The following is a 12,971-nucleotide window of genomic DNA, read 5'->3' as shown; positions in this document are numbered from 1 at the left end:
ACCCTGACCTTACTAAAGCAGCATATTTTCTAGTGATACTGGGACCACAATTTCTTCATAAAGAGTTTATTCTGGATATCTCCATGTGACCTCATGAACACAGTCCCTCTATTCAAGCTTACTACTCTCACTACAGCAAAGAAAAATGAAGCTGAATCAGCACAAGCTGATGCTTTCCTGTAATAGATGACTTGACAGACATGTCATAGCTGCTGTACCAGTGATCAAAGTCTACTATATAGAAAAGTGTATGCATCTATTTGTATTATGCAAATGCTCATCTCAGAAAACAGGACAATCTTGGTATGCATACAACACTCACTTTTCCACTAATGCATTTCCTACATTTATAACCATTTATTCAAAATTTGTTTAAATTTTCTGAATTGTTTGCTTTTATTTCCGTTTTGCAAAAGTATAAGTGAGCTGTCTACAGGCAAAATGACTTTCTGCCTCAACAGGAGGTTTTAAGGGATTCTGGATATCACAGAATCACAGAATTGTAGGGGTTGGAAGGGACCTCCATAGATCATCGAGTCCAACCCTCCTGCCAAAGCAGGTTCCCTACACCAGGTCGCACATGACCAATTTCCATCACACCATTTCAGCATCTGTTAGCAAATTTCTAGCTTTACATCTAGATACATCTAGCCTGCATGACTTCCAGTTCAACCTGATGTTGGCTTACCAGATGCCTTTATATCAAAAATAGTATCTTCATCCAGAGACATGGTTTAAACTCAGTCTCATAAGGAAATGTTTCCCCTAATCTTGGGGAAATACAACAAATGCTCACCACTTAAACTGCAATTCAGTCTTACTCTGAGATTCTCTAAGCAAATTTTTTCATAGGATAAGCTCAGTGAAGGAAAACCTCATATTAATAGAGTTCATGATGAAGTTAACTACTTACAGCAGATACCCTCTGTTCCCAGTCATGTTTATCATCAGATAGTATCTCTCTTATTTTGTTTATGGATTCCTCAAGATCCCGGCTAGAATAAATCTGTAAATTTAAAGAGAGTAGAATCGTAACATGGGATTTGCATAATGCAAAAAATTTACAGAAATCTCCTTCAAAAATTATAACATGATCAGAGAATAACTAAAGGATTGTCATCTACTATTTTACTGCAGTTTCAGAATTTTAAGCAGTATTTCTGTACTGCATACAGCCAAAAAAGTTAATGAGAAAAGTTAAAGTCAAATGTATAACTGGCATCTACAATAAAACAGTCAGTAAAATGCTAAAATTCCTGCTTTATGGAAGAGATAACTGGATATGCTTTATGGAGCTAGTCAACAATCACGGTGCATAACCAGGGAAAACTCATTCCCACATAGAAATGAGACCTTAAAAGCTTAACTCTAAATTGGTTATTAAAACTACAGGTACTAAAAACGCGTATACAATTAAACAGTCACCCTGTATTGGAACACAGAAGAAAGCTGTCAAAAGAACAAAGCCAGTCAGTTTGAAAGCAGATTCACTGAAAATACACAAGTGTATCAAAAGAGTAAGGCTAACTAGGTCACCATCCTACCCTTCAGCCCAGGTTAGGTTCAAGGGTGAGCTGGTAAAAATCATGAGCACACTCGTGTGGTCTTCTTGCCCCAGCAGGTAAACTGTGAAGGAGGAGAGGTGATGCACCCCACATACCAGCTACCTGACTAAACCTGCCACCAAACATGCACTATTCCATCACAGCACTCAAAACAGCAGAGATCCTGGAGGCACAAATCACCTCCATTGCTTTCAGTTTCCATATAAAACAAACGAAACAGAGAGGCTCCTGGGGACTGGAACAGTGCTGTATGATCACACAAAACATCAACAGGCCCCATCCAGTGCCAGCTCCAGTATCTTCTCCTATGATGCCTCTATCACAAACCTCCTGGCTCCCTTCCCTCCACTTCTGAGCACTTTACACCAATCTAATGGCATCTACCACCATTTTGAAGTTCAACCCCTACATCCTTCAACCTACCTTTCCCTTAAGGAAGACTCGCCAGCATTCAAGCAAAGGGAGATCTATCAGCGATAAGAACTGGACTCTACACCTATCTTTTGCTGTTCTGTGTTATGTACTTTAGCTTATAATTCTACTTACTTGAACTGTTGGGACATCTTCAAATGCCTTAATGAAGTCTTCTTCATCTACAGCACCTGCTCCCTCTTTGCCTGCTGACAAACAACAAAAAAGTCTTTTCGATCTTCTTATCAAGAGAATCAATTAAGAAACCACCAGCTATCTATCAAGGCACCTAATCAGGAGAAAGTTCACTATCCACACACAACCTCAGAGTGCTGCAAATGTAATAAAAATAGAGGCAGGAGAATTCAGTGCCAGGCACGAACTGCACATTTGTAGCATCCTTCAGCTCCAAGGCACAGAGGGCATACTACTAGTCATTATAGTAGTCACTCAACAGTTAGGGGCATAGTCTGAAAGATGAAAGGGAATATTTACTTTCATTATATGGGAGATTTTGTTTTAAAGGATTTAATCCTATCTATAATAGATGAAGGTGCAGATCTTCTGACACCTGCACAAGCAGACAAACGATAAGGAAGATAAACAGTCTCTGGAATATTAATCACATTAGAAACCATGAAAGACAACTTCCTCCATTTCTCTAGATCTTTTGTAATGACATTTAGAATTGATCACATTCCAAATTATCACTCCCTTCTTCTCTTTCACCTTCACTGCTAGCAATGCCTGAAGGTCTTAAAACAAAGTCAACATGTTTTAGCCCTTAACTTTTATCACGTAGCTGTAAGCTGCCTGCATCAGTACAGCTGAAGAGTGACAGCCATAAAAACAAAAATTCAAATTATGCATCACTGACATGTTTCACCCAAAGCTCTCACTGCACAATGATACAGTTCCAACCTTACACAAAGGCAGTTTATGCTAGAGGGATGTGAATAGTGTTTGCAGACTCATGTACATTGTACAGACTCACTTGCATTCAGGCAAACATACAAGTAACAATCTCACATGGGAAACAACTGCTTCTGGGTACCAGGAAAATGATATGGCCTGAAAATCCTGGAAATAAGCTCAAACATGAACACTACAAATATTCCATGTAATCAGCTTACTTGAGGACTTGGATCCCAGAGCTGCAGACCCAAGTCTGCGAGTAGTCCCCATTCCAACTCTACGTGAGTTTGCAGGAGCCTTTGATGATGTAGAGGAGTTAGCTGAGGAAGGTCTGTTCCCATCCACAGAGTCTTCATCATCAAAATTTTTATCTGCCAAAAAAAGAAAAAGCATAGTCAACCATATCATGGATTTCTAAAGGAACATGCCAATGTGATGGCAAACACATTCCCTGGCCTGCTGAAACACGAGCTGGATCTGCTCTGCCAGTTTCCTTCTAAGCGGCTTCTTTATGATGGCAATCCAGTTATTCAGGAATGACCACCAGCCAATGAGACCATTTCTACACTACTGCAGCCACTACTTTATAAACCTTTCAATGACTGTGTTCTGACAGAAGAAACCACAAAACAACAACAAAAAGATAAAACCAGAGCTAATACTTGAGCTGCCTACAGTCTATATCTCCAATTTATGTATTTGTTGCATGTAGTTTAACATGAGCTGTTTTGTTAAAAAAAAAAAAAACAAAAAAAAACACAACAAAAAAACAACAGTAGACACGAGGAAATCCATGTGTGGAAAAAGATCAGGAAGAGCCAGCTGCCCTTTCACACCATGCTAACTGCCTGCACAACATCAAGAACAAACAACAGACTAATCCAGGAAAGATCACATGGCAACACCTATGCTGCTGATAAGCCACAGAGGTTTCCCTTTGGGACCATTAATCACAGACCCAACCTAAAGCTGTACATCCATTCTATGTTTTTAAGTTATCAGCAAAGCTTCCCTGCAACAAAGCAAGGAAACAGCAAATGATTATCTAAAATTAAAAAAAAAAAAAAAAAAATTAAGGTGAACTGAAACATATAGAATCCTTTGTATCCATCCAAAGGCCCTACTTCCAAACAGGACACAAATTAACTTCAAATGAATTACAGTCACTTTGATTTTCAGTGAAGGTCAATTCAATTCCAAAAGAGTGCTTATATTGCAGTTCTATACAAATTAGCTAATCCACTTTAAAAAATGGCCTTAGGTTGAGAGGTGACAAAACATTTGGACAGCTGATATAGATGAAGTGCATAATTTATTCAGGGTAGAAAAAGCCCCTCAGACCCTCATCATGTAGCTTTTCCACACTAACATTTAATTCAGGATTTGAGACATGATCCATGCCCATCTCAACCCAGTGACTCATGGTATGGCCCAATCTCACTGTTTCCTTTGAGAAATTTCACTCAACAAACACCACAAGCAGGAGCTTTAATCCATACCTACTCAGGAAAGCACCTGGGAGCATCAAGTAACCAATACAGGCTCCTATTGGACACTAATGACTAAAACTCAATACACGTTGAGCTTCTTGTAAGAAAAACTGGTAACAATAAAGACACATTCTAGTCAAGTAAAAAAAAAAAAAAAAAAAAAAAGAAAGAAAACTGTATTGTCCTTACCCTTACTTTCCCCCCCCCCAAAAAGGCTCACAACAGCTACATAGAGCAGTCACAGTTTATCTGAAAATCTAAAAACTACATCTGCAACCTGTGCATCTCTGCAGGATGGCACACTCCAATCACAGCACTGAAACAATACCAAGACAGCATCCAGAAAGTTAAGGAAGGTGACCAAAGATGCTTTCCCATTAATTTTAACATTCAAAAAGCCTTGGATTACGGCAAAGGAAAAAAAGAGTAACTTGTAAAGGAAAGCAGGGGTAGTAACAGGTATTTCAGTTGCTGCTCAGGCAGAAGTGAACAAGACAAAAATGAACACAGAAACTTTATGATTAAGAAATTTAAGGTCACAGCAAGAAATTCGAGGTCAACTTAAGGAGAAGAGCAACCATTACATTTAGGACATGGGATCCATCACACAGGGCCCTAAGGCAGCCATGGAGACTGTACTACTTCCCATTGACACTTGCTGGTTTGTTCTGACATACATAATTGAAAATACGACATTCTTAAAAAGAGCTCAGAGAAAAGCCATGAGAATGACTGGAAAATACATTTTTCATCCCCTGCAATGAACTTCCACTTAATTTGTTTACCCTGATCAGATGCTTAGCAAGTTGCTTGACTGTATTTGTTAACACAGCAGCTGAAGACTGCGTGTAGTTTTCCAATGTGATTTATTAGTGTTGTTTCTCCATCTAGTAGAAAAGGTGCCTTACTTGGCAAGTTCCACTACAGGAGTATATTAAAAACACTGAATTCTGTAGGTTGTTTTTTCTTTTGCTTTCTTTGCTGTTTGTTTTTTGTTTGTTTTGTTTTTCGTTTCCCCTGAAAGATACAGCCTAGTTCAAACAGGAATTTTACTTCAAAAACGTTATTGGTCAGAGTTGCACAGAAGGTCACGGTAGATGAAAATAAGACTCTAAAATGTGTGATCTCTGAAGCCTACAGAAAGGGGTTTAAGGGAGGATGATAAACTCATACAGACCTTGAATACACCCAGGCCAAATTCATCCAATTTACATTTATTTCAAATGCTTACATTTAGATATTAAGCAAATATTATTTATAATATATATTACCAGCCAAGAGAAAGTCAGTCATTCTCGGAAAGTACTTCATTACTTCAAAACCACTTTTATCTGGTAATGCAATTCCTCATCAGTTGCATTACAGGCTATCTAAACATTATTATTTAACTTACTTCCTCTTCTACCCGTACTCTTAAAACCCCTCCAAAAGGGAGTGAGGGTGTGGTTTGCTATTTTATAATACATGCAAATTCAGAAAAACATTATAAGGATTGCACTCCTGTAGTTTATTTAATTGCTAAAATGCTATGTAAAACAGGCTTCTCTGAGCATTAGCTATAATCAACACACACAAAAAAGAAATACAAAAAACAACCAGCCCACAGTTTTGGAGACGTTTAGGTTACAATCCCATCTCTTTTTCATTTAGCCTACAAAAATATATATATAGTTATCAGAATAGTTCAACAGCCAAACAGCATTTTCTAATCTGAACAGTGAAGAGTAACAGAGCCACATTCAGAACTGCACACTAAGTCTTCCAGCAGCACGTGTGCAGGACAGAAAGAGAAACAAAGAACAGAAAGAAACCTGAACACATAAGATCAGAAAATAAGAGAAAAATAAACAATTATGCATTACCATGAAAAAGCCTTCCCCCCCTTCATTGACTGGGATCACAGCAATCATTTCAACTAAGATCATTGTGTTTTTGTTTTTTTTTTTCAATCCATCTGCAAACCATGAGGTACCAAATTCAGCATGGGTGTAACTCATCACGCTGTCAGAGGTGCACCAAAGCAGAATGTGTACCAGGCTGTAACATAAATATTTTCCCACCTTACGAACCCCCCGGCGCTCATTTAGTGGGGACACAGCGCTCTCCGCCACAGCCGTGCCCTGATAAAAGAGACCTTTGTCTGCTCACCGCTCCGCTGTCTCAGGGAAACAACACAACTGGCTTTAAATTTTTCAACTCCTTTACATTATTTAAGAAGAAAAGAAATGCTTACAAGTACATATCCTTCTGCAAATAAGCTTCCTCAACATTCCTTCATATTTTCCATAGCGTGCCCAGATGTAAGAGTGCTTCGCAGAGAGCCGCGGCTTTCAGTCCAGAGCATAATCAATCACTGCCCCCCGTATTCATTAAGCATGCTGTCTTCGCACATGGATTTAAACAGCTACGGCCTCAGTCCTCTCTAGCAGCTCTGTGGGATTCTCAGGAACATCCATTTCAGCCTGGGAACTGCAGTGCACTTGAGGAAGGGAGCAAGGGGAATGAGCAGCACACGCTGCAGCTGAGCTGCTCTGCCCGGCTGGGCTGGCTTGCACCAGGATCCAGCCTGGCTTTATCCCCTGGGAAGCGCTAACAGGAGCATCTCAACAGCTGTCATCATTTGGCCATGACGAATAAATTTAGTCATTATTCATTTTAGAATGTAACCCCTTCATGGCCTGGCCAAGGTGTAAAACAGGGCAAAGAGAGCATCAGTTGGTCAGGAACTGCAGCAGATAAGGACCAGAGCTTTCTCTGCCTGAACCATCAGCAGGGACCTTTTAAAGCCAAGTGTCTGGGGTTCAGACTCCCTCCCTGATGAAGTGAGATGCTTTCTGGCTTTTAAAATAGAAATCACCTCTGTCCATACTGAAGATGCCCTGCCACAGCCTGCAGGCCTGACCACAAGGCACCACACCTGTCCTCGGCCCTCTGCACTCATTTACCACATGCCCCAAATCCAAGCCTTGGTGCAGAAGAAGAGGGCTGGCAACTCATACACATCTCCTTTGACAGCACAACATCTCCCTTCTCTCTTCACTTGTACATGAAATGTAAGCAGCTAAATCTTTATGTTGGCATCTAAGTGGAGTGGGCCTGGAGAAGCGCTGTGTGCTGTGCTCTGGAGGTTTTCCACTTGGTTCTCAGCTCCTGACAGCAAGCTCAAAGGAGAACATTGATTTTTAATCAGAAAATATTATCGAACAGCATGCAAAACAGTAACTGCAAAAAAATCAAAACTCAGACATTTGCACCTGTAAATCACTCATTTCAAGACAGCTGTCAGCTGGCTGTACAAAAGCATTGCCACTCGGCACTCTGGTACCTCCTGCGAGCAGAAATCAGCCAACACATCTCACATTTTACCACAACTGCTGGTCTCTGACAGCAGTCTCCCTCTGAGGTTCAGGTGAAGGCCAGCCCTGGAGAAGCCCTCCTTCCTTCCCTCCCTAACACACAGGGATAGCACCACTTGCTGACGCTGAAGCACATCATTCCATGCTCAAGCCCTGCTAGCAGTTAAAGCTCAACTTTCTGAAGACCCAAGGGCCCTCTCTGAATACAGAGGACACAGAATGCAAAGCCACCAAAGGCTATACAGTATGCTTCCAAGTCCCTCCTTACTCCTCCTCCCAACCAACAAAACCCAGCCTGCATTTAGCCAACGTTTTTCAAGCAGCTTCCTTGGGCAACTCAGCCTCATCCTCGTGTTCACAATACAGCGATGATCATCAACCTGAGATAAGGTGGTACTCAGTGCCAATCCAAGGATATCATGCCAGGCCAGTGGATAAATGTTGGGTTTTTATTTTTTAACAATCCTCCTAGTAACAGCAGGCTGTACATTAATCCAAAAAGTTGCTAGAAAATGACATTCATCTTTTTAGCTGCTGCCTCATTCTGTCTATTATGAGCAAATGAAGGTGCTCATAACCTAATGAGTCAACTGCCATCAAAAGGTAAATAAGACTCCTGACAGAAGTAACATTTGGAATTGCTTTCTGCTCCAAATATATCACACTTACAGACAGGCAATTGTTTTGATATACATTCTGCTCAGTCTGCAAGCAGACACTGACATTTCACAGCGTATTGCTTTCTGTCATCCCTCTCAGCAGAAAAACAATTGGATACTAATGGCAATAATAAACAAGTCACATTTCTGCTAGTGCATTTATTTCACCAATTCCAGTATAATAAAGTTAACCAAGGAAATGTACATAGACCCTGACATGACATCCCACAGCAGACTAGGCAGACGTAGGCAGCCTACTAAGGAAAGTAACTACCAACTTTGTTCTACCAGAGAACATAAGCAACAGCCCCTGCAAAATGTAAAACCTGCTTTCAAGTACCAGCCTGGTAAACTGGACAAAATCTTTCGATAGAAAACCAATCTGAAATCGTGCAACTCACAACTGATTCAAATGATTTTTCTGAGGGATTTCGTAATTTTCAATTCAAGTTTTACTCATGATGACTGTGCAGAAGAGTGAAAAAAAGCCTTCAAGATTTGAAAACTAGAGACAAGTTAAAAGGACCTAATACTTAATAATACTTAATGCTTCCGAATATGGTCTTTAAAATCATAAGGTTGATAGTGTTACACCTTTAGGCTAACAAGTCACACAGTGCGCTCTCTATAGTGCAGGGACATTAACGTGACTAAGAATACAGCAGCCAAAGCATTTTTCAGAATCTTGCTTGGGAAACTAAACAAAAGAATATGGGAATTAAGTTAAACTTCCAGAGTGCTCAGCACTGTGACAGTTCTCGTTATCTTTTAGGAGACCTGAAAAAGAAGCAGTGAAGGATTCCTAATATTCCTATAAGTATTGTAAAAATAACAATAGAACAAAACAGCTGAGCTACTGAGCAACAGCACACACAAATCCTTCTGCTCAAAGAATACACGAAAGGACCAAAAGTTAAGATGAAGCCACCAAAACAGCAAGAACCAATTAGCTCTAGTGATTATTTTAGTGAGTTCACACAGACACCTACACAACGATCACAAACCCGTGTGTTAGAGGCGCACAGAGATTTTGCTCCATAAAGATTAAAAAAAATGTGAGACAGACAGATGTGCTCACAAGGCAGAATGCAAAAGGAGAAACAGATTTGCCTTCCTCAAAGACGTCCTTGGGAACCTAATGCTGTCACGGTGCCCCTTCCAAGCAGCCACACAACAGCCTTCCACCAGACTGCAACCACAACACACACCTTGCAAAAAAAAAAAAAAACAAACAACAAACAAACCAACAAATTGGCACTCACTCAAAAGCCCATGTTTGCATATAGTTTCAGCATCAAGAGCCAAATCAGCCCTGCCTACACACAACCTTCCTGTCAGCTGGGCTTGTTGGTTGGCCTTTCAGAGCACAACCTGCCCACACAAAGATATGACAATCTCTGAATGCAGCCTTCCACAACCACACTGATTATTTCCGAGTCTATCCCATGCTCCACAACAGGGAGTTCGTTCTATGTTTCACTGCTGCAGCTTTCCTTGCTGCCTTCACTTTTTTTTTCTTCTGGACCCTGGAAAACACCCATTAAATACAGCAGCAGTAGCTGCAAGCAAAATGCACCTCCTCACAGCAGCCTCGTTAGCATAATCTTCACAGATAAAAACACAAAGTGGGTCACATAACCTGAGCCCCAGAGATACCAATCAATGAGAAAGGCTATTTATACAGGATGGAGCAGGGGGATTTTTAGAGTCAGGAAATATCCTTTTCCAGAAGCACAGGCATTAATTGCCTTATTGAAGGACTGGGATAGCTGCAGGAAAGCACTCCTCAATTTCCAAACAGCAGATAAAGCACAAAGCTTTCCATTTTAACTAATATTAATCCTCAGTGCTCCAGTGCTGATGTTAGGGTTTCTCTGTGTTCTTAACAATATCCTAAAATACTAAGGCAAATAAATTTAAAAAATGAAGTTAATTATTCTGACTTTGTTCACAAAACATTAAAAATTAAATTCTGCAGCAGCAAAGGGGTTCCCTGTGGAACCACCTCCCCAAGCACACACAAGCAGTGAAGCTCAGGTTGAAAGGTAAGGTCACACCTCTGATCTTATTTAGTGTTTAACTTCCTTTCCACTCACAAAGAAGCAAACACAGCAAGCCCCCGTTCTGCTAGGAAGTCAGGCAGGAAGAGATACAGGCAGTGACATCTTTCAGCTACTGGTCATTCACACAGACTGCTGTGCTTGCAGCCAGCCTGGCACAGTGCTCCTCCTGAAGTGAAACAAATATGATTAAAAAGCACAAACACTGTACTGCAGTGAGAAGTGCTTGGTATAACCTCAACACATGAATAAAAACTCAATGAGGTATTCTCAGGGGCAAGGAAACTTCAGGGCATTGCCAGAATCCAGATTAAGTTCCATTTCTAAACATACATTTTATTCCTAAATCATTGTTTCTCATTCCTACAAAGGTTTAGTGTAGCGTTCTAAAGATGTTTGCTTACTTTAACATAATCATTAAAATTGGTTTGTGCATATTCAAACAGAACACCTGCAAGTGGCTCAGCAAAACCAGAAATCACATCCCAAGGTATTCAGGTTTTAATTTAGCTCTCCTCAAACCATTACTTGAAGTTAATTCATAGCATTCTCTGTATCTTGCAGGGCTGGTTCACAGTAATGCTGTACAGGAGCTGCTCAGCTGAGCTCCCAGAGAGACATCTGCTGGTGAGGGCTTGGTTTTTACTTGCCAAATCCCATCTGAAAATGCAGATTACCAGAGAATCAAAGGGCGGCTTTGTTTAACCTGAACCGTCTACATTCTATTTGAATAAACTGAATCAAGAGGCACACCAGGAATAGAAGCCTTTAAATGGACAGATGCTTTTCAGCCAGGAAGGACGTGAGCACGGCATGCTGGCTGACCAGGTGCCTCCAACCCACAGACCGTGGTCAGGTTTCCAGCTATTAGCACCATCTGTTGCCATGACGTCATACAAAAAGGCATCTCTTCCAGCCTGCACAGATCCTAGCCTGGCCTGCTAATCATCACTCAGTTTAGCTCACCTAGATGCTGACTGCTCTATAACTCGCATCATTGTCAACAAAAGAAAACTGCATTTTCTATTGCTCTTCTATATTGCTTCCTGAAGGGCTGCTCCTTTTATGTAACACAGCACTTTGAGTTGTGAAGTGTTGACAACAAATACACAGAAATGTATTAGGTAGGAAAGAGTAGCCTGACATTTTTAGGACAATCCACTGTTAGAAAAAGGCCGTAAGCATCTTACTGCCTTGGGTTTCCCAGAGCACACTGGAGCGTGAAGAGGCAACAGCAACAGTAAGCTTTCCAAAAATACCTAGTCATAAACATGCCAAACTGCAGCCTTGTCTCCTTCTGTGATAATTCTCAGGATAGCTGGGTTTGTGAAGTTACCCCAGGAAGGCGTGCAGAGAGCCCTATTGAAGGTACAGGCCTGGCCCTGTCCAAGACCCGTGTTTCCTTCTATAAGACACTGGGGCGTTTCAGAACTTCCCAAGCAGGCCCCTCCAAGCCAACAAACACCAATGGGAGCAGTTATTGACATCCAAGGAGAAAACCAAGGCTGTCAGTCTGCATCCCCCGGAGCCGCAGACGAGAGGAGCCAAGGCTTCTGTCCTGAGGCATTCATCTGCCTGGCTGAAGGCTAATGCAAGAACAGATACTGCAGCTGCAGACACTGGATGGTGTTATGCACATTACACGTCAATGATTTCCACCCCGAATGCCTGGCCTGATGCATAATTAATACATTGTAATTAGTTAACCATTCAAAATACTCAGTGGGCCAATAAGCATGAGATTAGACTGTCTAAGACCACAGGTGGTTGAGACAAAAGAATCGCCATAAAAGGAACAATAAAACAGCATTTCTATAACCTACATACATCTTAAGAAAGACTTAAGTACAACAGGTATGATCAGCACACCCCCAGGAATTTATAACATAAGGAAATGCATAATAATGCAGCATATTGCTACAGCCCATGAAGGCCCTGTAAGCAGACACTGAAGTATATAGTTGAATTCTGGTTTATTTAAAAATGATTCGAAGTTGGATTTCATGATGAAGGCTATACTATAAAGTTACCAGACATGGTTTGAGATGCTTCTGCTGATGGCAGACGTGGCTGGCAACAGCATCAGGAGCTCCAGGGACAACCACTAGTGAAGCTGAAGAGTTGGCTCTACACTCTCTGTAGGACTGGACTGCAACCAACAGCAAGAAAAAGGACTGAGGGACCTGCCTTGATGCTGATTCTTGCTCCAGGGTATTTGTAGCAGCAACCAGTAGTTTGACACTCCATCACCTCAACCAACTTGTGTATTCCCAATCACAGTCTGGCTTGGATAAGCCACGTGCACACTGGATCTTACAAAAAGTGCTTTAAAACCATTATGCCTAAGCTTGCATGCTGCACCAGCATTTGTAATGCCTACAAAGGCATATTCAATAGCAATCTGAGCTTACTTAAGCATCCTCTTTGAGCCAGAGGTAAATATATATTACACACAGGCACAATACCTTTTTTTGGTATACAATGGCAGAGAGCAGCAATGGTTAGCCATAAATCT

At 41.1% G+C, this 12,971-nt stretch overlaps 1 protein-coding gene across 6 annotated transcripts in view; it reads right to left on the bottom strand.

The window, feature by feature from the left end:
• CLASP1 (cytoplasmic linker associated protein 1) overlaps positions 1-12,971 on the bottom strand; it is a 154,846-nt gene that overhangs the window by 83,541 nt on the left and 58,334 nt on the right. For all 6 annotated transcript variants that reach the window (XM_048954032.1, XM_048954035.1, XM_048954033.1 and 3 more), the window contains 3 exons: positions 3,110-3,262; positions 2,112-2,185; positions 914-1,006 (listed from right to left, as the gene is read on the bottom strand). In XM_048954032.1, coding sequence (XP_048809989.1) covers positions 914-1,006; positions 2,112-2,185; positions 3,110-3,262 — 320 coding nt within the window. The remainder of the gene's footprint in view (positions 1-913; positions 1,007-2,111; positions 2,186-3,109; positions 3,263-12,971) is intronic.

This window comes from Lagopus muta, chromosome 8 (genome assembly GCF_023343835.1).
Source record: "Lagopus muta isolate bLagMut1 chromosome 8, bLagMut1 primary, whole genome shotgun sequence".
NCBI classification, from domain to species: domain Eukaryota; kingdom Metazoa; phylum Chordata; class Aves; order Galliformes; family Phasianidae; genus Lagopus; species Lagopus muta.
This window is presented reverse-complemented; position numbering and strand designations above follow the sequence as displayed.